This window comes from Aethalodelphis obliquidens, unplaced genomic scaffold, assembly GCF_003676395.1.
Source record: "Aethalodelphis obliquidens isolate GAN/ISIS:26980383/991018 unplaced genomic scaffold, ASM367639v1 scaffold6, whole genome shotgun sequence".
Classification (NCBI taxonomy): domain Eukaryota; kingdom Metazoa; phylum Chordata; class Mammalia; order Artiodactyla; family Delphinidae; genus Aethalodelphis; species Aethalodelphis obliquidens.
The window spans coordinates 57,572,812-57,595,067 of record NW_020837950.1 but is presented as its reverse complement, the minus strand read 5'-3'; the positions used below and the strand labels follow the sequence as shown (position 1 = coordinate 57,595,067).

The 22,256-nt window shown below is 34.5% G+C and overlaps 1 protein-coding gene across 3 annotated transcripts in view; it reads right to left on the bottom strand.

The window, feature by feature from the left end:
- AFG2A (AAA ATPase AFG2A) overlaps positions 1 to 22,256 on the bottom strand; it is a 339,272-nt gene that overhangs the window by 229,350 nt on the left and 87,666 nt on the right. For all 3 annotated transcript variants that reach the window (XM_027103655.1, XM_027103656.1, XM_027103657.1), the window contains exons 12-13: positions 13,424 to 13,477; positions 11,665 to 11,744 (exon numbers count right to left, since the gene is read on the bottom strand). In XM_027103655.1, the coding sequence (XP_026959456.1) occupies positions 11,665 to 11,744; positions 13,424 to 13,477 (134 nt within the window). The remainder of the gene's footprint in view (positions 1 to 11,664; positions 11,745 to 13,423; positions 13,478 to 22,256) is intronic.

Sequence of the window (22,256 nt, the reverse complement as noted above, 5' to 3'; positions counted from 1 at the left end):
AGTCCAGTATATAAGAATCTTAGGAGGCTCTACTTCCTCCTAATAACAAGTAAAAAGCTCTATAAACTGAAAAATTAACTATTCTTTTTAGATCCCTCAGAAATGTGAGATCACAGGTACCTTAATCCATTCAGGCTGCTATAACAAAAAATACCACAGGCTAGGTGGTTTATAAACAACAGAAGTTCATTTCTCACAGTCTGGAGGCTGGTAAGATCAAGAGGCCAGCATGGTCAGATGAGGACTCTTTTCCCCTGGCTGGTAACCGACACCTCCTCACTGTGTCCTCACTTACCACTATATTTCTGACGGCCTATTTGCCACAGTTCCTGTTATCCAGTAAATCATGTCTATCAAGAAAAAACTATAAGGCATACTAAAAGGCAAACAAACACAGCTGGAAGAAAGTGAGCAAGCATCAGAACCAGAGAACCAGCAGGAATGCTGGAATTATCACACCAGTAATTTTTTAAAACTATGACTAATATGCTAAGGGCTCTAGTGGACAAAGTAGACAACACACAAGAAAGAGGCAACATAAGCAGAGAAATGGAAATTCTAAGGCTCAAAAAGAATTCTAAGGTTGTTACAACACTATGACAGAAATAAAGAATGCCTTTATTGGACTCATTAGCAGATTAGACATGGCTGAGGAAAGAATCTCTCCACTTAAGTATGAGTCAATAGAAACATCCAAAACGGAAAAGGAAAGAGAAAAAAAGACTGAAGAAAACAGTAAAAAAGTAAAAAGAAACAGAAAAGAAAATCCAAGAACTGTGGACAACAACAAAATATGTAATATATGTGTACCTGAAACACCAAAAGGAGAAGACAGGTAGAACAGAAAAACTATCTGAAGCCATAATGACTGAGAATTTCCCCAAATTAATGTCTGACAGCAAGATCCAAGAAGCCCAGAGAACATCAAGTAGGAAAAATGCCAAAAAGCTACACCTAGGCATATCGTATTCAAACAATAGAAAACCAAAGATAAAGAAAAAATCTTGAAAGTAGCTAGAGGACAAAAACACTTCACTACAGAGGCACAAAGATAAGAATTACATCGAATGACTCCTCAGAAATTATGTCAGCAAGGAGAGTAGAGTGAATCCCCATAGGAATGTTACACTACCTAGCACTGGAGAGTTACACATACACCAAAAAAAAAATATTAACCTAACAGCGTTACTAGATAATGATAAAGTTCTAATTTTTGTGACCTACCTAAAGGAATTTGTGTAACAGAACTAAATAGCTTTAAGTGAATGGCATACTTCCATCAAAAGAAAAAATCCTGGGCCCATGCCACACCTAAATCTATGTGTGCTTGTGCTTTGCTTGCTAGTGCTTCCTGATAGGAACTATATTCAAATAATGTCAGAACCCATCCTTAGCTATGTTATGTACATTCTCCCTTCTTCCTCCAATGAATTAGGAAGACTGCTAGATGTCTTACTGCTAAGTATGAATGTATTAGCTGAACTTGCTGAGAAGTAAAAAAAAAATAGCTACTAGGTTTTGTTTCAGATTAGGCAAACATCATTGTGGTACAGTGAGAGAAGAATGAGAGGAAAAATGAGGGGGGTAATTTTATTAGAAAGTGCAACAATTCATTCAATTCAATTCAACTCATTTATTCAATAAACATTCACTGCCTAGCAGGCCAGACATGGCTTTAGGAAATGGGAATTAAAACATTAAGATGGCAGTCCCTACTTCCTCAAGGACCTTAGAGTCTAGCAGGGAGAAAGAAAACTCCACATTCATTTGCTTTTCCAAAATAAGTAACACAGAATAGTTCCTGAAAGACTGATTCAAGAACTCTGGATAACATCTGCTTTCAGTTTAAATCAAGAACTTGGACAGCATAAACGTAACTAAATAAAACTAGATTAAGATAACTGATTTACCCTATCAGTAATGAAGCAGTGGCTCTAACTTATAACCATGAATGCTCATACTATATAGAACATTTAGAATCTTTTATAGAAAGGAGAGCAATCTTATAGTTATCAAAGTTAGGTTTAGCCAGGGCTAGTACTGAATCTGAGCACCATTCAATACAAGCTTTCCTACATGGTAACATTTGAAAGAAAAATTAAACAATGATGTTAAGAGGCTAAAAAATGAGTAAGTTTAACAAATAACATAGATTTATTATTATTAAAATCCACATACTGGTTTTAACTCTTCAAACTTTATAAAACAAAAAATTTGAATACATTTAAAGGCATTCCAAATTTACAAAAATTTTCATCATAAAATTCGAACAGTATTTCAGTATTTTATAACCTTGGATTAATGTTTTGAACATGAATCATTGTAGAAAATAACAGATTTAAAGATGAAAGGATGTCACATACAAGCTTTATTACAAGCACTTTTTACATGAGAGCTTATCAGGGGAAACAAAAACAATACAACAGTCTTTCAGTTTGAATTTAAGTCATAGGTAAGAAAAAAAGTTAAGGGGCTTTTTAAATGCCATTTTTAGATGCTGAAAGCACACTGATGCACCACCACGTTCAATTAACATAAACTAATCTAAAGTTAAGAATGGGTAAAACATTTCACGAATAGAAAAATAACCATTACCATAATCGCTTTAGACGCTGAACCCAACAAGCATTAGATATGGAGTCCACAAAAGAAACGGAACAATTAAGCCCAAGATACACTGTTATCAACAAAAGCATAATATTGAATATACACATCCCTAATTCACCCATTCCTCAAAACCCTATATCCTGCAAATAAAAAGATAAATAGGAAAAGATTTTTCTAGACTCTCATTTAGCCTTTATCCCTTCTTCCTTTTAGTTTCCTCTTAAGAAGAGGAAGGATGCTAGGGAATTAGAATTTGAAACAATGTTAAATTAGCATGTAATCTGGACAGGGATGGGACTGAGATAATAAAAACAAAAATTCACCTGAATTGTAGTAAAACAAACCAAAAGCACAGAAATAAAAAAATGGTGAATTTCAGCAGGGATCTGGGATCCATAAGAAAAATTCTAAACCTAAAAATTATAATAACTAAAATTAAGAATTAAAAAGATGAATGTAATAGTAGATTAAACACAACAGAACACAGGATCCTTGAACTGGAAGGCAGGTCAGTAGAAAATATCCAAACTGATGCACAAAGAGAAAAAAAGAATGAAAATAGTAAAACTACATATAGAACCCAGTGGAAAGCCTAAGAAACATATAACTGCAGTCTCATAAGGAGAGAAGTGAGAGAATCAAATAGAAGCCATATCTCAGGAAACACAACCTGAGAATTTCCCAAAATCATCAAAAGTAATCGAAGGCATCAAGAATGGGCTCGGGATCCTCAAATGCTAAAGCCAGTAAAATTATTACTAAACTAAAGATAAAAAGTCAGTGATCAACATTTAAAGTGATCAACAAAAAAATTTTCTTTGCAGAATGATTTCTGTACAGTGGTTAAAATTAAAAGAGTTACAAACATGATACTTCTGAGTCCTAAGTATCAACTTCCCTAATGAGAGAAACTGTAGATTTTATGAGGCCATCTGTTTGCAAAGATACTGTTCACTCACTGAAAATGTTAAGAATACATACAAGTGTTCCAGGTCCTATTTTGCTTTTTCTTTCTTTACCTGATCCTGACAAGCCCAATGTGAATTTCTTTTAAAATGAATTGCCATGATTAGGAAACCTCTCTACTTGTGAAGGAGCTGGTTTTCCTTGAGGCAGTGAGTATAACCATCTAAAGGAAAATGAGTTTGGGGCAGAAGGAAACAGATACAATATTTATTTTTTATTTTCCCTGTTTTTCTAAAGTTCAGGAAAAATATGAATTATACTCTGATCAAATACCTTGAAGATGATAACACTATGGGAACAATAATTACAGTTCTGGCTTCTTGATAGACACTTCTTTAAAATAAAATTTAAAGGGGAGACAATTTTTATATATTTAAAAAGTTCAGCAAGAGAACAAATACTTAAGCAAGTTATAATCCATGAAAAATAAAATCACATGGAAGACTAGTTTTGGGGTATTTTTGGGTTTTTTTTAAATTTTTAATTCATGTATAACTGATTTACAATGTTGTGTTAGTTTCAGGTATACACCAAAGTGATTCAGTTTTATATATATATACTTATATATTTTGTATTATTTATAATTATAATTATTTTATAATATAAAAAATAATTTAATAATTATAAAATAATTGTAATTTATAGACATAATAGTTATATAAAATGAAATATAAAATTATATTAATTCTATATTGTATTATGTTTAATATATTTATATAGTTTTATTAATATATTTAATAACTTTATATATTTATGATTTTATATTAATTTTATATTATTTATATGTGTAACATTCTTTTTCAGATTCTTTTCCTTTATAGGTTATTACAAAAATATTGACTATAGTTCTCTGTGTTATACAGTAGGTCCTTGTTGGTTATCTATTTCATATATAGTAGTGTGTATATGTTAATCCCAAACTCCCTCCCCTCCCTTTCCCCTTTGGTAACCATAAGTTCATTTTCTATGTCTGTGGGTCTATTTCTGTTTTGTATATAAGTTCATTTGTATCTTTTTTTTTTTTAGATTCCATATATAAGCTATTTATCATATGATATTTGTCTTTCTCTGACTTACTTCACTAAGTATGATAAATCTCTAGGTCCATCCATGTTGCTGCAAATGGCATTATTTCATTCTTGTTTATGGCTGAGTAATATTCAGAAACATATGCCAAGAAACTCAGAAAGTGAAAGCAAAAATCATTTGATGAATGTCAAGAATCAATAATGCCTTGAATATTCTAGTTGACCACTTCACGATAAACTATGCTGTCAGATTATGATCTATATTCAGCTTGAACCTAATAGTAAATAAATTATTTTAGATTAACAACATACCCTATAAAAGCAGACAGACATATATAATGAGTTATCTTCACATGCTGTCCTAGAGCTGTGCAAGCTGCATGTGCTCTGAATAACTGCAGCTTTGTATAGTGTTAACACAGAAAATGACATAAAAGTATGTATCTTTCCATCTTGCCATGATTTCCCAGTAAAAATTCCAAGCTAACATAAGCAACGCTCGCTACATTTGTATAGTTTTGACTCAAAACACAGTATTAGAGAAACAAGTGATTCTTAAACTCACAGTTCAATTTACCCTCTGCCAAAAGCAATTTTTTGAAGGGAATTTTTTCACAATCCTGGATGTCCCCAGGTTATTGTTATAAACATAATCCAACAAAAGAAAAATAAGGAAAATTAATACATGTAAGTTCAAACTTATTCAAGCTAAAAATTAAAGCAGAGAAAATGCTTCTAAACATGTGTCATTTTCTTAAGTACCATAGATCTAGAAATGGTGACAATGAAAACTAAAGTTCTATAGTAATTATAATATATGATTATACAACATAAAGGTTTTAAAATCATTCCAGTAAAACCTTCATTGATTAGTACTCATTAGGAAGCTTGCTTTGAATTTGGGAAAGAGCTTTGATAATCAGTAAGCTTGGGTTCAATTAGTAAGCCTTACCATTATTTTTTTGTGTAATCTTGTGGAAGAGTTACTTAACCTCTCTGAGACTCAGTTTTCTCAATCAAATATGGAAAGACTCATACCACCCTCAAAATTAAATAAATGTATAAAGGATCTACTGATAACTTAGCACAAAGGAAATGTCAATAGATAACAGTTATAAGCATTATCATTATAATTATCACCAGTATACCTGGCTTAATGAAGGGATCTCTATAACATTTTACACGTTATCCTAACAAATTAAACTGAAAAAGGAGTGTCTGGCACATAAAGGTTACTGAAATAAAGCATGAACATGATATATGATTGAAGATTTTCGGAAGTCAGGATAGCACAGGTCAGCAGATATATGCAGATTCACATTGCCAGTTCTCTACTGAGCTTTACTTAAAACATGGTAGAAAGTATCAAACTTCTTTAAGTTCTTCCATAAAAGCCACCAACATAATTCTAAGATTAAAAACTACTCCTCTTAAGCCCTTCATAACTATGCCCAAAACAGTGAGCCTGATATATAAACTGCTAAAAGACACTTTGTTTATACAAGATGCATTAGTAGGAGCCTGCTATGCCCTGGCAATGAGAATTCTTCTCATTTCATTAGCTGCTCAAATGTAGTGACAATTTGGCTCCTCAGGGTCCTCAAGGAACAATTTATTTTGAACAGCAAAAAGTTCCAGATAAGGAGACCTTTATACTTTCTCAGATATTTTTATACGTGAAAAATGACTTTTTAAAAAACGGCAAACCTTCTAAAACAGAAAAAAACAGAATATACTGTAAGACTGTGTGCTCAGATGCAGAAATGAAATAGAGTGAGAAGAAAATCTCCACTTCCCTGGTTTCTTAGATCTATACCGAAAGAAGTTCTCTTCATCTGTTTTTTCTATCCTCTTTTTGTATCTTCTAAATGAACTTTTTTGGGGGGCGGGCGCGGGGGAGAAGTGGGGGATAGGTGGATACTGACTCAGGCTCTTGATTTATAATGCTCTGTGACTACAGACACATAGGATTTGGAACCCAGTGATTTGCATGCTTGCTTACTTGAGAAAAGACTCAATTTGATTCCCCTACAATAAAATAAATGCGATTGAATGGCCTTCTGGCAGAGGGTAACACGGTGATCTTTCTACAAAATTAATTAGTATACCAAGGACGTACATAGTCTTCCAAAATGTTTTGTCACTGATCTAATAAGCATGATCTCATTACTGTTGCTATCCTCTATTATCCTTTGAATACTGTTGCTATCAGCTACGTTAAAAAGAACATTTATCATTTCTGTACCCTCAGCACAACTGAAAAAGTTTTGTGACTCTAGACTCACTCTTAAAGTTAGTGTGTACAAAAACTACTGAATTTTTTTGAAAAACGCATCACTTAGCACTTCATTAATTCTTTTCGGAGCTCTTTGACAGGTGAATGTATTCCAAAGCTTACAAATGATTCTTTATAATGAAGATGTTGATGCTTCTATGAACGTAATGCAGGTGACAAAATTCCAAAAGACAGTCTCAGTGTTTAATTTTAAAATAAAATTCGTTCACAAATGACACTAAAACATGGTGAAATCATACTCTGCTAACAACCAGCTGAGTGAACCTAATCTCTGGTTTCTCTGAGGCTTCATTCCCTTATTCAAAAACTAAATGTCTGGGTTTTAGCACAGAGTGCCTTCTCTGCTAGGCACTGTGCTGGACATCTGAGGTAAGAGGATGAAGATGTTGCCGTTCCCTTGAGGATTTCATAATTATTGGCATGTATGAATGAGGGAGTTAAATTAGGTAAGACATATATACAGGTCTTTCTAGTTTAAAAATTCTGTGTTGGTAATACGGAGCACATAACTTATTTAATTTATTATTTTTTTTTAATTGGAGTATAATTGCTTTACAGTGTTGTGTTAGTTTCTGCTGAACAATGAAGTGAATCAACTATTTGTATACATATATCCCCTTCCTTGTATTCAGAAATGTATTGATCTAGTCAAGTGCCATTAAACAGAAAGAGGTGAAGCTCATGCTGGTCTAATTTGCTACTTGTTGTAGAGAAACTTGGTGGCTATAATTAATGTTGAAGATTAGGTGAAGGGAATTCTTTGGATTCCCATTATTCATGTTGCCTTTGCCCTTTATTTCCACAGATCACTGATAGCTAGCTGGAGTAGCATAGTGAAACTGTTTTATGGACTGAGAAATATTCTTGGCTGACTTTCAAAGCCACAGTAGGAAACAAAATCCATAAAACTGACATCCTAGGAAATCAAAACCAACTCCAAGTTTAAGAACAAATGTATAATCACTAACATAATGAAATGATTTTATAAAACTTTATTATCTGCTAGAGATAGGCAACACAACAATGGAAAAAATGTTCAGCTATACAAAGTACTGAAATTAGACGTTTCCAAAAGATTAATTTTCTTTTCCCTTCGGAAGTCAAGTCCCTTTTCCAAATTATCCCTGTTCAAAAGTCAGAGTGCTGTGGACTGAAGGGACTTTATGATATCTTAAAAAAGGTCAGGAACCTATAGCCAGTCTAAATCTGGCCAGCCAACTGTTTCTTATTTGATTACATATTGTCTATGGCTACTTTCGCACTGTAGCAACAGAGATGAATAGCTGCAATAGAAACTGTATGACCCAAAAAGCAAAAAATATTTACTAACTGGCCTGTTTCAGAAAAGGAATGCTAACCCCTATCTTAAGGAGATCTCACCACCATGATGGTAATTATTACATTGATTTTATTTTTCAATAGCAAACATTTCACAAAAATGATATTTATTTTCTTTCAGCTCCTGCAATAAAATAAAATCCCCTATCATCTCTTCATATGATTTCTAAATTATAGGCCAACAAGTCATATCCAATTCAAATTTTAAAATGTTTTTCTAGTATAATTTTTAAATGTCATAAAGAATCCCAAATGGCAGGCATCTGAATTTGTTTCTTAAAATCTACCCCCCACACCCCCAATGTCAATATTCAGTCTTGAAAGAGACCTAAAGAAGACTAGCCAAACATATACTATCACCACTCTGAACACAAGCACTACTTATGATAATTTTCTTGGTGCATGCAAAATGCAAGCAAATTTTCATTTTAAAAGCAAGATAGCTACAAATGACCTATGTGTCCTATAACAACAAAAAATAACTCCCAATTCCTAGTAAAATGTTGCATCAGGCCATCTCTCTAAGGAAAGTCATTAATGTCAGCTGGTGAGGATGATTCCAAGATCCACTGACTAGCTGGAACATCCCAGACAGAGGAAGTTGTTCTAGGAATCTCTAGATTAGTCTAGTGGCCATTTCCTCAGTCGGAGGAGACCGGGCCAAGAGAATACAGTATATGGGGAATCACCCTATCCTTCTTCACTTCTGGGGACAGAAGTGTTGCCTAAGACAAGAGTGACTGTTGATTTACTGCCCAGCGTGCTCTCCCCTCCCCACTATAACCCTGAAAAAGGTAAAAATTTAAGCTAGCTGGGAGGCAGGGCAGAATACTAGAACCAACTGTGTAATATCCTACTTTGCATTAATGCAGGGGCCTTTTTATGAATTTTTTTCTTCAGCTGTAAAGCACTTAAAACAGTTTCTAGAATACAATAAGCACTAAATAAATGTTACCCAATATTATTAACTCAGTATAATGCAAATCTCTTCCCTACGTCAGTGCCTTACTCCCTACCATAGTATCCATTTTCCAAAGAGCTATGCTACTTTAACAGCATTTTCAATTTTCCCAAATATTTACAGATCATTAAAGCACTTTGCAAAGGGAATCTTACAACATTTCATGCAACTCACAATACGAAATAAGACAAAAAAATCTTATTCAGAACACCCATAATTTAAATGGGCATACAGAAAAAGAGAAGTAAATATCAGGCTTACTTATTTTTCAAGTCCCAAAGAACTTAAATGGGGCAGGGAAGAGGAGAAAATAGTGGTTGTAAGTAGACACTTTTATAAACATGAAAAATCTCTCTTTCTGAAAGCACAAGTATTTCTAAAGTTAAGCAAATAGTATGTCTATACTCTATTTAATGTGCAGATTGCAATCCTCAGTTTCATGGCTAATTTGAGTAACTTCAAGTAGTCAAAATAATTGACGTAACATGCACAGGACAGTACAGACTAGTATATATCATAATTCATGGCTCAATCTGTTAAACAGCTTAAGTGTGGAAATCCAAATCTTGATAAGAAGAAACAGTCATCTTAGGCACTGTCATTTTTGGACTAGTCATATTATTAGTTGGATCTGAATGTTATCATAGAAAATCAGAAGAAATGAAAGCAATGAATATTCTACAGCCCAAAATTATATAGAAAATTTCTAGCTTATGGAATTTTTAATTTTTCTACGTTTCCCTATGTTACTATGTTTCTTATGTCCCTACATTTCTTTAACAATGTATAGAGTTGGTTTAGTATTTTCGGAATTTCATACTTTTGCTATCTATCAACAGCTGTGCTTTCAGTTTCTAGAAACTGTGTCCAATTCAAATAGCTGAAGAACAAAAATATACGTGTGAAGCTTTTGTTTGTTTTTGTTTTCAGGTTACAGCACTCTAACTAGATAAAACAATAACTTTCTAGGTAATGTTGGCCCATCACACAATTATGGGGAAAAAACAATCAAAATATCATTCTATGAGATTCTTATGGCTATAAAAACCAAACTATATAAGACTTAGTGCAGCTAAAGTACAACTAAAACTCTCTACTTTGGACTATTAACATTACATTTGGTAGTTCAGCCTTATCTTTGTTTTCTGAAATGTCAACTAACTTGACTGAAACTTCTCTATGCAAAGGAAACTACACAGAATTTACCTGTACTTTATCTGAATGAGCCACTGAGGAAGGGCTCACAATATGATGAAGACTACTAGAGGAAATGATATCTAGAGACTGCAAATTATTAGCATCTCTTAATACATTTGCAAATTCCTACTGAGTCAAATTGCCTACAAAAAGTTTATTTCTACCAAGTGCCTTGTCTGGTTTCTCATACCATTACCTTTCAAAGGCATTTTATGAGAACTCTGCTACATATTCCACCTCCCATTTGGTTCATATTTAACAGTGTTTCCCACCCTGTCCCTTTCTAGGCTCCAAAAACAGACGTCTCTGATGGCACATAAATGTGGCAGATCACCCTACTTCAGTAAACTTCTCTGGCTTCTTTTTCTTCTCTTGCAGTCAAGGTGAACTTGAGCTATTTGTAACCTTTTGTTCCATCTCACTTCAGAAGTAATAAAAGGACTCATGAACTCCAACTCATAAAATAACAAGATTGGTAGGTATTTACAGAGTATCAAATGGGTGGGGTAGAGAGCAGGGCAGGCTACCTCCCAATGTTTCCTAGTGACAGTTCATACTCTCATCTGATTAGGCAGCTCTACCAGTAAAGAAGAGAGCAGTATGCCTCTTATCAAATTTAACACTGAGACTTAGAAGGTGCCTTCTGCCATCACCATAATTATCATCAGCAAAACTTTTATAGTCAATGTATAATCAGAGAGTTATGAAGAAAACACACAAATAAACACTCTCCAGCATGAAGTACTTGTACCATGTATTCCTTAAAAGACCTGTAAATCTTTGTACAGAAACAAAAAATCACACTTGAAAACAGTTTAATATATATATATACACACACACACGATATGTTTGATATGATATTATAAATAATCCTCTTTATTGTCTGACATTCAGAAACAAAACTATTAATACTAATTTTTATTCTATTGTAACTATATTTTAGGAAACATGACTTAATCCAGATAATACTAAAATCTGTATAATAACAACTTTTATTATAATTGGATTCTACTCTATCACGTAATTATGCTTAACTGAACTTTATTTACAGTTTTAATCACATGTTAATAAAAACCCAAATTTTGATAGGCAGTGCAGGGGGCTCTCTTTAGATAGTAAACCATAAAAATTAGCTCAAATGCCCCAAATGCATATCAGTCTTAAAAAAAAATTACACATGAAAGTACTATAAAGTGATGATGTGAAATAATTTAATTCCTCTACACTGTAACTGCTACTATTTAATAGCAGTCCTATTAAATATTTCTTACCTGCCCCTTTCAACTGCTAAGGCATCAAGTTCATCAAAGAAAATGATGGAAGGAGCCACTGCTCTCGCTTTTCGGAAGATCTGGTGGAAAGAGTGCTACATTAGCTAAAGATCAGCAAATTCCAGAAAACTCCATAGCTAGTTTTAGTTTGAAAATTATATTTAGAACCAAATCTATTATGTACCAGTAAACCAGCCCAATCACTTTGTATACAACCTGTAACAGATGTATAGCACTTCATAATGGATGTAAAAGTATCCTCTTCCACGGTGCTTACTTGCAAACAGAGACAAGACACCAACACATATTCTTAGAGGTGTGTAGGAGACAATTTGGTTAAGTAATCAAACAATCTCAGTTAAAATCCCACCTTCACCACTTGGTAGCTGTGTGACCTTCAGTGGGTAACTTTATTTTTCTAAAGTACGATTTCCACATCTCTAAAATGGAGATTATGAAAAATGCCCGCCTCAGAAGTTTAAGAAATGAATTAAAAAAGAATGCAAAGCACTTAGTATAATGCCTGGAACATTTATCTAAATAAACACATATTTAAAAGAAAAATCATAAATGTATAAAATCAGCCAAAGTTTAGCATATACAATACTCATAAACCTAAAAGTCACACACTTTGCTCATTTCTCTGAAGACTGTAAGGAAAAAATAGCTAAAACTTGGAAAAGCATAGATAGGTTAGATCTGAAGTCAATCAGACTATCAACATCAAAGACTGGCCAGACAGCCACGGGGAAAACATGTGGAAATGGGCTAGAAAACGTCAGCATAAGCAGAAAGAAATCCAAATGTGTGTAACCTGTAAACTAGGCCTCCATTTTCTGGCCACAAGTATGATGACCATAAAAATACACAACAGTCACCAAAACCTTAATATTAATAAACACCACCTTTTTCATATTTTAATCAATGAGGTGCTATCATTATCAGTTAATGTTTTATATTATAACCAACATCTACATTTCAAGAAAAAAAAAGAAAGAAAAAGTTACTTAAATTTTTTTCTCAGATGCAAAACAAAGTATTCCAATCTCTAAGACTCTTGGTTGATACCCACATGTGTCATAAGCAGAAGACCATCCGTTCCACTGCTGTTTATGTCCTTGCTTAGCTTCTTTGAGGATACAGGGTGCCTGTGTGAGGCAGGCCAATCTTTGCTTGGGAGGCCGAGACTTGTGATCAAACTGCTATAGTTACCCCCACGTCAGTGCCTTGATTTTGCATGAACTTCCCAGTTATGTAGCTTCAGCAATATGGATTAGCCAGTAGGCCAATCAGGCACTGGCTGTAAAATTTAAGAGGGGAGGGGGATGCACTTTCTAAATCACCAGTCAAAGGTAAAGTAAATAAAATAAGAAGAGTACAGTGACATTTTCATATACTAATAAGCTTATCTGATTTAAAGGGCTACCTGGTTTAAAGGATTTAAATCTCATTCTGACATCATGCATTCTTTGTTAAGTTTAAACATATCCTTATTTTTTTTAATGAAACGCTGACATTCATTAAAATATATTTGGTAAAACTAAAGGCTGGAAATATTATGATGTTTAAAAGCAAAAACAAAGAATTGTAGATGACCAAAATTGCATTTAAAAATAATATTTGCCTGAAGAAAAATTATACCACTAGAATTTAGATTTGGAAACTTCAAAATCTATAACCCCAAACAAAATGGAAACCATACAGGACAGAAGCCTGGTTCTCCTATGCAGAGTTCCACTTTAAGACATAATCTTCTTACCTCTCTAACTGCTCTTTCAGATTCACCAACATATTTGTTCATTAATTCAGCCCCCTGAATGAAAAGAAAACAACTGTTCAGTGTCTTTATAAATCCAAACACATGTATGTCCTTTCAATAAAAGAGAAAATACACACATAAAAGAAAAAGAGGAAAAAAATAGACAAAAATCAGCTTTTAATTAAAACAGTTCCTCTAGCATGCTTATTTTTATTGGGTGTTATTTATGCCTCAAAAATTAAAGCCATTCTGTATTCCAAAAACTACACATCAACACAGTGACTGTAACTAAACATGATAGTTTAACATCTCATTCATCATCTGTCTACCCATCCATCCATAATTTTACCATATATCAGGAATGGTGCTAGGCATTGAAGATAGAACAGTCTGATACTAGATCAACAGCCCTCTCTGACAAGAAGCAAGACCTCAGGGCTAATTCTTTTTATGACTCCATGATAATCCCTGAAAATGGAATGGGAATCACGGAATCAATGACATTATCTTAGTCCCTGAGTACTTCCAAAATAAATGATACTTTCCAGCTCCCTCCTCTCATTTGACTTGGCCATGTAGACGCTGACTTTATGGATCTGCAGGGTCAAACAAGCTCTTCTCAGCCACTATCCCAGCCAAAGGAGATAACTCCTGCAGACAAAAATCTTAGAACCACCAACAAAGCTAACCCTCAGTCAGTGTATCACATTGTGAAAATGACAATGACCCTTGTTACCCTCCATAGTGTCTATTCACTCAGCCTCTGTCTGAATCTCCCTTCAGATATCTGCCACTCAGCACTTCATCCAGTTGATGGGAAATCTCTTTTCCCTTCTATATCCAGCTATTTTAGAATGGGTACCAAGAAAGAAAGGTGTGGACTTCTAGTAATAAAATCTACCAGTTTTTACTAACCGGCCATCAACAGAAGAATCCTCATAAAAGTGGCTGGACTCCCAGCAATAAAGCACCTATCACTGATTCAAAGATACACTTTTTTTTGGACATTCAACATTTCTGAATAGTAAGATTTTTCTTTCTCAAGTACCTAAAATATTATGTATAGTATGAAATGGTAGGCTTTCATTTTTACCACACACCTATCTACTTTCTCATGCTAGTTATCACATCACAAGAAGTCATGGGATTAAAAAACAAATAAATAAAATAATAATAATAATAATGCTGTCCTGGGAACCACAACTCTTCCCTTCAGATACTGGTATAAAGTTTATTTTACAAAACGCCAGATGTCTTTCTCAGCTATGGGCTTTCACTCACTGTTCTTCCCAGCATCTGGCTTCTATTGACACCCTTCCCCACACAATTCCAAACCCATTAGACATGTACGTGTGTGCTTCTTTCTCTGCACACGCATGCGTGTATGCACACACACGTACACACACACACACATTATTTTGAACAAGATTCATGTTCTATCCCAGGCAAATTATGGGTCCCAACAATTTACGGGATATAACTAGACACTAGCTTGAGTATTTCCGAAACAAAATACACCAATTAAATAAAAATCGGACTGACTGAAGCACACAGGCAAACCCTAGCAGAATGTCAACTAATGCTACAAATTGGTACAGGCAATAGTTAGCTTCAGATAAGACACCTTATTACAAAGATAGCTGTTATACTATATAGCATGGCAAGTGCTAGGATAGAGGGATGCTTAGGTGCCACTGAAACATAGAAAAGCAACTGCTTAGAGTCAAGGATGTTCCTAGAGAAAGTAACATTTCAGGTGAGTGTGCAGTTGATTTACCACCCTCAAAAATATGAAATACACCAAGACCCAGAAATAAATCAAAAAGGTCTCTGATGAGCTAAAACAGGTGTTGATATGCACTTTAATGGTAGAAGAGGTCTTAAGATTTTAACTTAGAGTTCACTGACTTTTTCAGTTATATACAAGACTAACAAACTTGAGTTTGAACTGATCTAAGAATTTATAACAGGTGGAGCTTAGGGGGCAGAGAGAATGCAGCAACAGTAAGGCTACTTAAAGTGGGAGGCAGGAGCATGTCAAAAACAAGTTTAAACTTTATCCTGTAAGCAATGGGAAGAGTCTTAGGGGAGTTAACTGATAATAGGTGTATTAGGGAAAGATGATTCTAGACACAATATAAAGGATGATTGGGAGGAACATATGAGACCAGAATGGCAGTTATGAAATTCTTAAAACAGCAAAGGTGAGAAATGATGAGGCACAGGCTTAAGGTAAAACAATGGAATGGAAATGAGAAAACAGCCACATAAACTATTTAAAAAGATAAAATCAACTTAATTTGTTGTGAGTAGCAAGATGTGAAAGAGAGAATAAGAGGGAAGGAATACTAATTCAAATTTGACATACTATTTCTGATGTTCACAATGAGTTAATTCATGAAGGAAAAAAGGATGCCCAATATATTCAGTGTAGCAACTCTCAGAAATATATATCTCATTAAAAATGGTCCATCCAAGATGATTAAAATTAAAAATTTTGTAATCATGAACATAAGTGCTAACGTTTACTGAATATTTCCTATGTGCCATGAACTGTTCTAAGCAATTTATATATATATTAATTCAGTTATGTAAAATGACAAAGAGATGCAGAGCTACTATGATGACTTTCCATCTGTGAGTAAATTAAAGACCCACACAAAATCAAAGGTAGGGAAGATCAGAAACAAATATCCAGCAGCTTAATTTCTTTGCTGACATATAGAGACATTGAATCATTCATTCAAGGAATATTTATTAAGTGTCTATAATGAGTTTATGGTTTAATAGATTACTAAAATAATCTTATTCTTAAAACATAACAATAATTATATTCTTAAAAAATAAAAATACAGTGAGAAAAAAATATCACAACTATATAGAGAATGCCACGAAGAGAAGCAAAAGTAAAACAAAGATTCCTTCCAGGTAAAGGAATCAAGGAATAATCCTGAACAGCAATGAGATCACAACTATGTCAGGTCATTTAGAATGGAAGGAGGGAGTTAATAAACTAGGATAGAAAACTAGAAGCTAACATAAAGGAAACGGTCAGATAGAACATGGAAAGAGAGTTTCTGGAAGCACATGGACAAAAAAGGTTTCAGGGCAACATGCTGGGAATAACTAGGTGTAGGGTGAGAAGGGCAACACCACAAGGGACAGAGAAAAGGCAGTGTAAAGTCTGGGAGCCATGGGGTGGTAGAGACGGGGAAAGCACAGAAGGACGAGGGGACATCAGTACAGGGGTTTGTGGTGGCAGCCACCTAGCATGAGATGTCAGAGATCAAGAGGGTTACGGAGACCTTCCCCACAGAGTGGGGCTCACCATGAGGTAACACTCAGAACTTAGTTTCTAAATTCTCCATCCAAAGGTATGCAAATTGCTTTAAGAATCTTATACATAAAATGGTACAGTATTATTTGAAGGTAAATTGTAAATTAAGTGTGTATACTATAAATCCTAGAGCAAGTATTTTTTTAAAAAGAAAAACCAAGAGGTTTAGCTATCAAGAAAATAGGGGAGATAAACTAGAATACCAAAATATACTCGACTAATCCAAAAGAAGGCAGGAAAAGGGGGAAAAAAAAGAACAGATGGGATAAATGAACAAAAATTACGGGCATAAAAAAGTCTTTCAAATTACAAACACGCCTGAGGAAAGGAAGATAATCTTTTAATATTTTTTATACTACCTCTACAATGGTGCTTCAAAAATACTGAAATTTTATAATATGGTAACAAGTAAATAGATTAGAACATATGGGGATCAGGGTAGAACAGTCAAGGATAAGAGTAAGAAAAGGATAGGAAGAATAACTCAGAGTTCAGGCTGACAAAATCCAGCTGCTCCAAAGATACTGCCATTCATCATGTTCAGCTGAGTTATCTGATAGCATCAATACAGAAATCCTTAAGTAATGAGAGGGGCAATTTTACCTTTCTGCCTGATTTTCTGAGTAATCTAAGTTGATGCATTAGTAAGTTTTATATAACATTAACAAGGTTAATTATGTTCCCCTCTCCCCCCAAAAGAAAACTCTCATCTATTTCTTATGTGTGTTTTCCTATTTTCTTTAAAAATAATCTTTTCAAAATTATTTCAGAGTAATAAATTATACATACTGTAAAAAAAAATTAATATTTGAGGCTAATTAGGGGGCAGATGCATGAAAAGCATAACTAACATTTAAAGGTACTCCTATATCTGACTGAAATTTACCAACAACCAAGGAATGCATAAATTATCTGTAAGCAAACAAAGTTATTAAGAAAACTTGCTTTGGACAGTGCTTTTGATGACTAAATATTATTTACAATTAATATGTCAACTGTTTGTACATCGATACTTAAACTGTCTCCAAGCAATCATATTTACACAACAGAATTGTTTTGAAGCTAACTTCCCAAAGATAACTACAGAGTGACCTCATCACCAATGATTTAATTATCTTAATTTCTTAAATAATACAATCCCAAATAGCTTTAACTTGAATAAAGACAAACAATGAAACATTAGTAATGCTGAGACACAACATTCTCACTTTTTAAAGGATAAAGAAATAGCAACAGCTTAATACCAAACCAATTTTACAAGTTTGGTTTTAGACACAGGTTAGACTATACAACAAAAACACAAAATTTATACTCACAACTATCAGTAAGATAAATAAACCTGGAGGCATTTTCCCAAGTATTGTGGGATTGAGGAAGATAAAATGTAACAGGCCAGAGAGTAAATATTTCAGGCACTCTGGGACTCATACATCCTGTGTCACATATTCTTCTTCTTTTAAACATCCCATTGGAAATGTAAAGTTCATTCTTAACCAGAGGGCTAAATTAAAATAAACTGTAAGCTGGATTTGGCCCCAAAACTGCAGTTTGCTGACTGCTGATCTAGATTAATCTCATACAATTTGAAATAGTTCATTTCTGCCAATGAGATCAAAAGTCACCAAAAATATCAATGACACAATTGCTGAGTGAAAAACCTGGACTTCAAAACATTGAGAGAGGGCTTCCCTGGTGGCGCAGTGGTTGAGAGTCCGCCTGCCGATGCAGGGGACACGGGTTCATGCCCCCGTCCTGGAAGATCCCACATGCCGCAGAGCGGCTGGGCCCGTGAGCCATGGCCGCTGAGCCTGCGCGTCCGGAGCCTGTGCTCAGCAACGGGAGAGGCCACAACAGTGAGAGGCCCGCGTACCGCAAAAAAACAAACAAAGAAACAAAAAAGAACATTGAAAGAATTGATCAAAATATTAATGAAAAAAATCAATGATCGTTAAAAATAAAAGTAATTTTAAAATAGCTAGTAATGTTTAAGTTGTTCATGCTCAATGACAAACTTCTGTTTCTAGGTATGTATACCCTAGAGAAACTCTTATACATACACACAAGGAGATATGTACAAGAATATTACTGAAGCATTCTTTACAGCAACAAAAAAATTAAACCTGGGATCTAAACATTAATTAAATCTAAAAATTCATTAACATAAAAATGGGTAAATAAATTGTAGTGTCCTTATAAAATATGAAGGGCTGGACTACAGAGACAGTTTGCCAGCAAGAAGACCAGCAAGAAAGTTATTATACAGCCAAAATCCACTGCCTTGTACACTTACAACCAAGAGTAGAGAGCTCCTAAAGTTTTGCCAAATTTTCAAAGGTCATGGAACAGTTGTAATTTTCCCCATTGGTTATTAAGATCATTTTGCATGGTTTCATCTTGCATGACCATTTTTAGAGCCCTGCACTACAGGGCAAAACAAGGTCTGCCCATTTATAATATATAATATAAATTATACTTTTACCCAAAAGGGACTATGAACAAAGAGTTAAGAAAGTAAACAACAAAACAATTCGGGCCCATTCAATAAAAGAAGCTTTAGATAATCAGGAGAATGGATTTTTGTTGGGGAGGGTTTGGGGGGGAGTGAGGAAGGGATAAGAAAATTTTATGCAGAATTTCATTCAGTTTAGGGTGACTACTTAGGCAAGTGTGACCTAATAAAAATCAGAAAGGAAACTGCTGGTGTCACTGTTACTTTATTATCATGCAAACTCTGTATTACTGTTACTGTTCTAGCAACTCTCCATAAAAGTCAATGGTGTACGGCTTCCCTGGTCGCGCAGTGGTTGGGAGTCCGCCTGCCGATGCAGGGGACACGAGTTCGTGCCCCGGTCCGGGAAGATCCCACATGCCGTGGAGCGGCTGGGCCTGTGAGCCATGGCCGCTGAGCCTGCGCATCCGGAGCCTGTGCTCCGCAACGGGAGAGGCCACAGCAGTGAGAGGGCCGCATACCGCAAAAAAAAAAAAAAAAAAAAAAAAAATTCAATGGTGTAACATAAAAATAGTAAGCCAGGGAAGACATTTCCTTAAGCAGGCAATATACTTAATACATATATACTGCCTTCTAACTATCTGGCTTAACTGAAGGAAAGCGGTTATAGAATCCGGAAAAATGATTACTGTTCTCCATAGAGCTGACTCTAAAAAAGATGACTTGAATATCGATGTTGGAAAGTACAAGGTTATGATCATTTCATGATCTAAGAACACAATACGCTGCTAAAGACAACAGAAAGATTAACATGTTTTAAAAATCTGACGTATAGGCAAACCGACAATATTGTGTTGAAAATGGGAAAATATGGCCTACAGCCTTAAACAATGAAGGGCCATTCCACTACTACGTAGAGGTGGGCTACGTATAGAAAAACCTGCGGATAACAAACAGTGCTTTTTCTCCAAAAACAAAACAAAATAAAAAAATATATCAAACAGATTTGAAAATCTAACCTAAGAAGTTAAAGCTGTGAAGAAAATCTGGGTTAGAATAATTCAAGTCAAGTATTACTAACAAGTCATAGCAGTAATGAAAAGTACTGTAAGGCCTCTAGAGAACATGTGATTTTGTACAGAACTGCGTGCTGAGGAATCCTACCTGGATGACTGGCTTAAAAATGCAACCCCAGTAGCTGAACTGATATGTTACATAAATCCAGAATTCCATATGAAGTCTAGGCAATATCATCCCCAAGAAAGGTTATTTTGAGTTTGAAGTTCAAATTGCCCAAAATCACTGTATTCTGGTACAAGTTGCAAAAGATTAAAATCACTTTCAAAGATATATACTACATCTTATTCTAACACTAACAGAACACTTACGGGATCATAAGCTGTGCTGCTATACTTTTTTGTTCTATTTGAGGTCAAATATAATCCAATTCTTAAAAACAGAGGAAAACAGCAACTAGCATCAGCTAATTTTATGAAATCTTGCTAAACGCTTGATATGTATTATCCCCTTACTGCTTACAACACTCCTCTGAGGTGAGTAGATTAGCCATCAACAGGCAAAAAAGATAAACAACAGATTAGAATATAAGCGTTATGTGAGCTATTCATAGAATGTTATTCGTGGAAGGCCTTTAGGAGAATCATTTACTCTAACCTGTCTCACTTAAAACCTGAGGAAAACAAAGCCCAAAGAAGTTAAGTGAAATGCCAGAAGTCCCAGAAAAGTTAAATGACAGAAATGATGACAAGAATACAGGATTTGAGTTCCCAGACTACTTTTTCTAAAAACTATGATGTCCTCTGTTTTCCAAGTTCCAAAAAAAAAAGGAAATGTCCACTTAAGATTGTACATGGTACCAGCAATTCAAATTCAAAGGTATTTGTGGGAAGAGATCAAGTGGCAAGGGCAAATTCTAACTGTCAATAAATGGCTGTTAGCATGGGTTAATTTGAAAATAAGGATTTTTATTGATAACCATTATAGACAAGAGACCATTAATATCTAATTATAAGGGTTAGGTACATATAGTATGGTCTATAAATCCCACGTTTGCTCTTAAGTTATTTAACTCTTTTAAAAAATAATAATGAATCCCTAGAATGGATAAGGTTGATGAAACCTGATAAGGTTATTTCTCTTCTAATTTTACTTACCAAAATAACTATGTTATGTTAGTCCTGCCACATTTTGCCTGCCTAGGTAAGTGCTTCATTGATAAGCGTGACCAAGGAAACCACCAAGAGTAAGTTAAGTACCATAAATTGGCTTGTTTTGGGGTAGTGTTATTTTTAATTTTTCCATGACCAAGATTTCAAGTGTTCAAGTTTATAAAACAACAAAAAATAACATAAAAACATGTAAAAATCTGTCCAACTGTTCTGTTAAATCTAGTGAAAACTAAACCTGACTTATTTTTTACTGTGTTTCAGTATTTTACACCATATCAGTCACAAATTTAAGTACAATATTTATACCTCATGCTCTTGCAATTTTGCCCCTTTAATCACTACTGGGTTTTTTCCAGTCTTCTCAAGGGCTTTTTAAATGTGTCTGACACCTGCCTGTTGTTTTTGGCTATTACAATTCAAATCAAGGTTGTATAAGTTCCCGAATGTCTAGGGAAGGCAAGTTAACCCAGGCGTTAACTATGGTTAAATGTTATGGAATAAGCTCATAAAAACCCAAAGTCTCATGAGATAGAACTATATATATGCAATGTGAGTAAAGGATCTTGAAAATTAATAAAAAGTACAGCATCAGCACACAGAGAAGGCCATTTTGGGAAAGCACTTCAAAGAGTTTGAAAACAGGCATTAAGTACTAGACAAGAAATGCCGTGGGCAAGTAAAAACCCCTAAAAAGTGAGAGGGTCTGGCAGAGAAGGAAATAGAATTCAAGCTGTTTTCTCAAAAAGTATAATACAAACCTTCCCCACAATTCATTTATTCAAGAAAAGAAAATGACACATTTCTTCAGAACTTACACTGTGGGCACCAAGCTGACTACAGTTAAGCTAGCTATAAAGT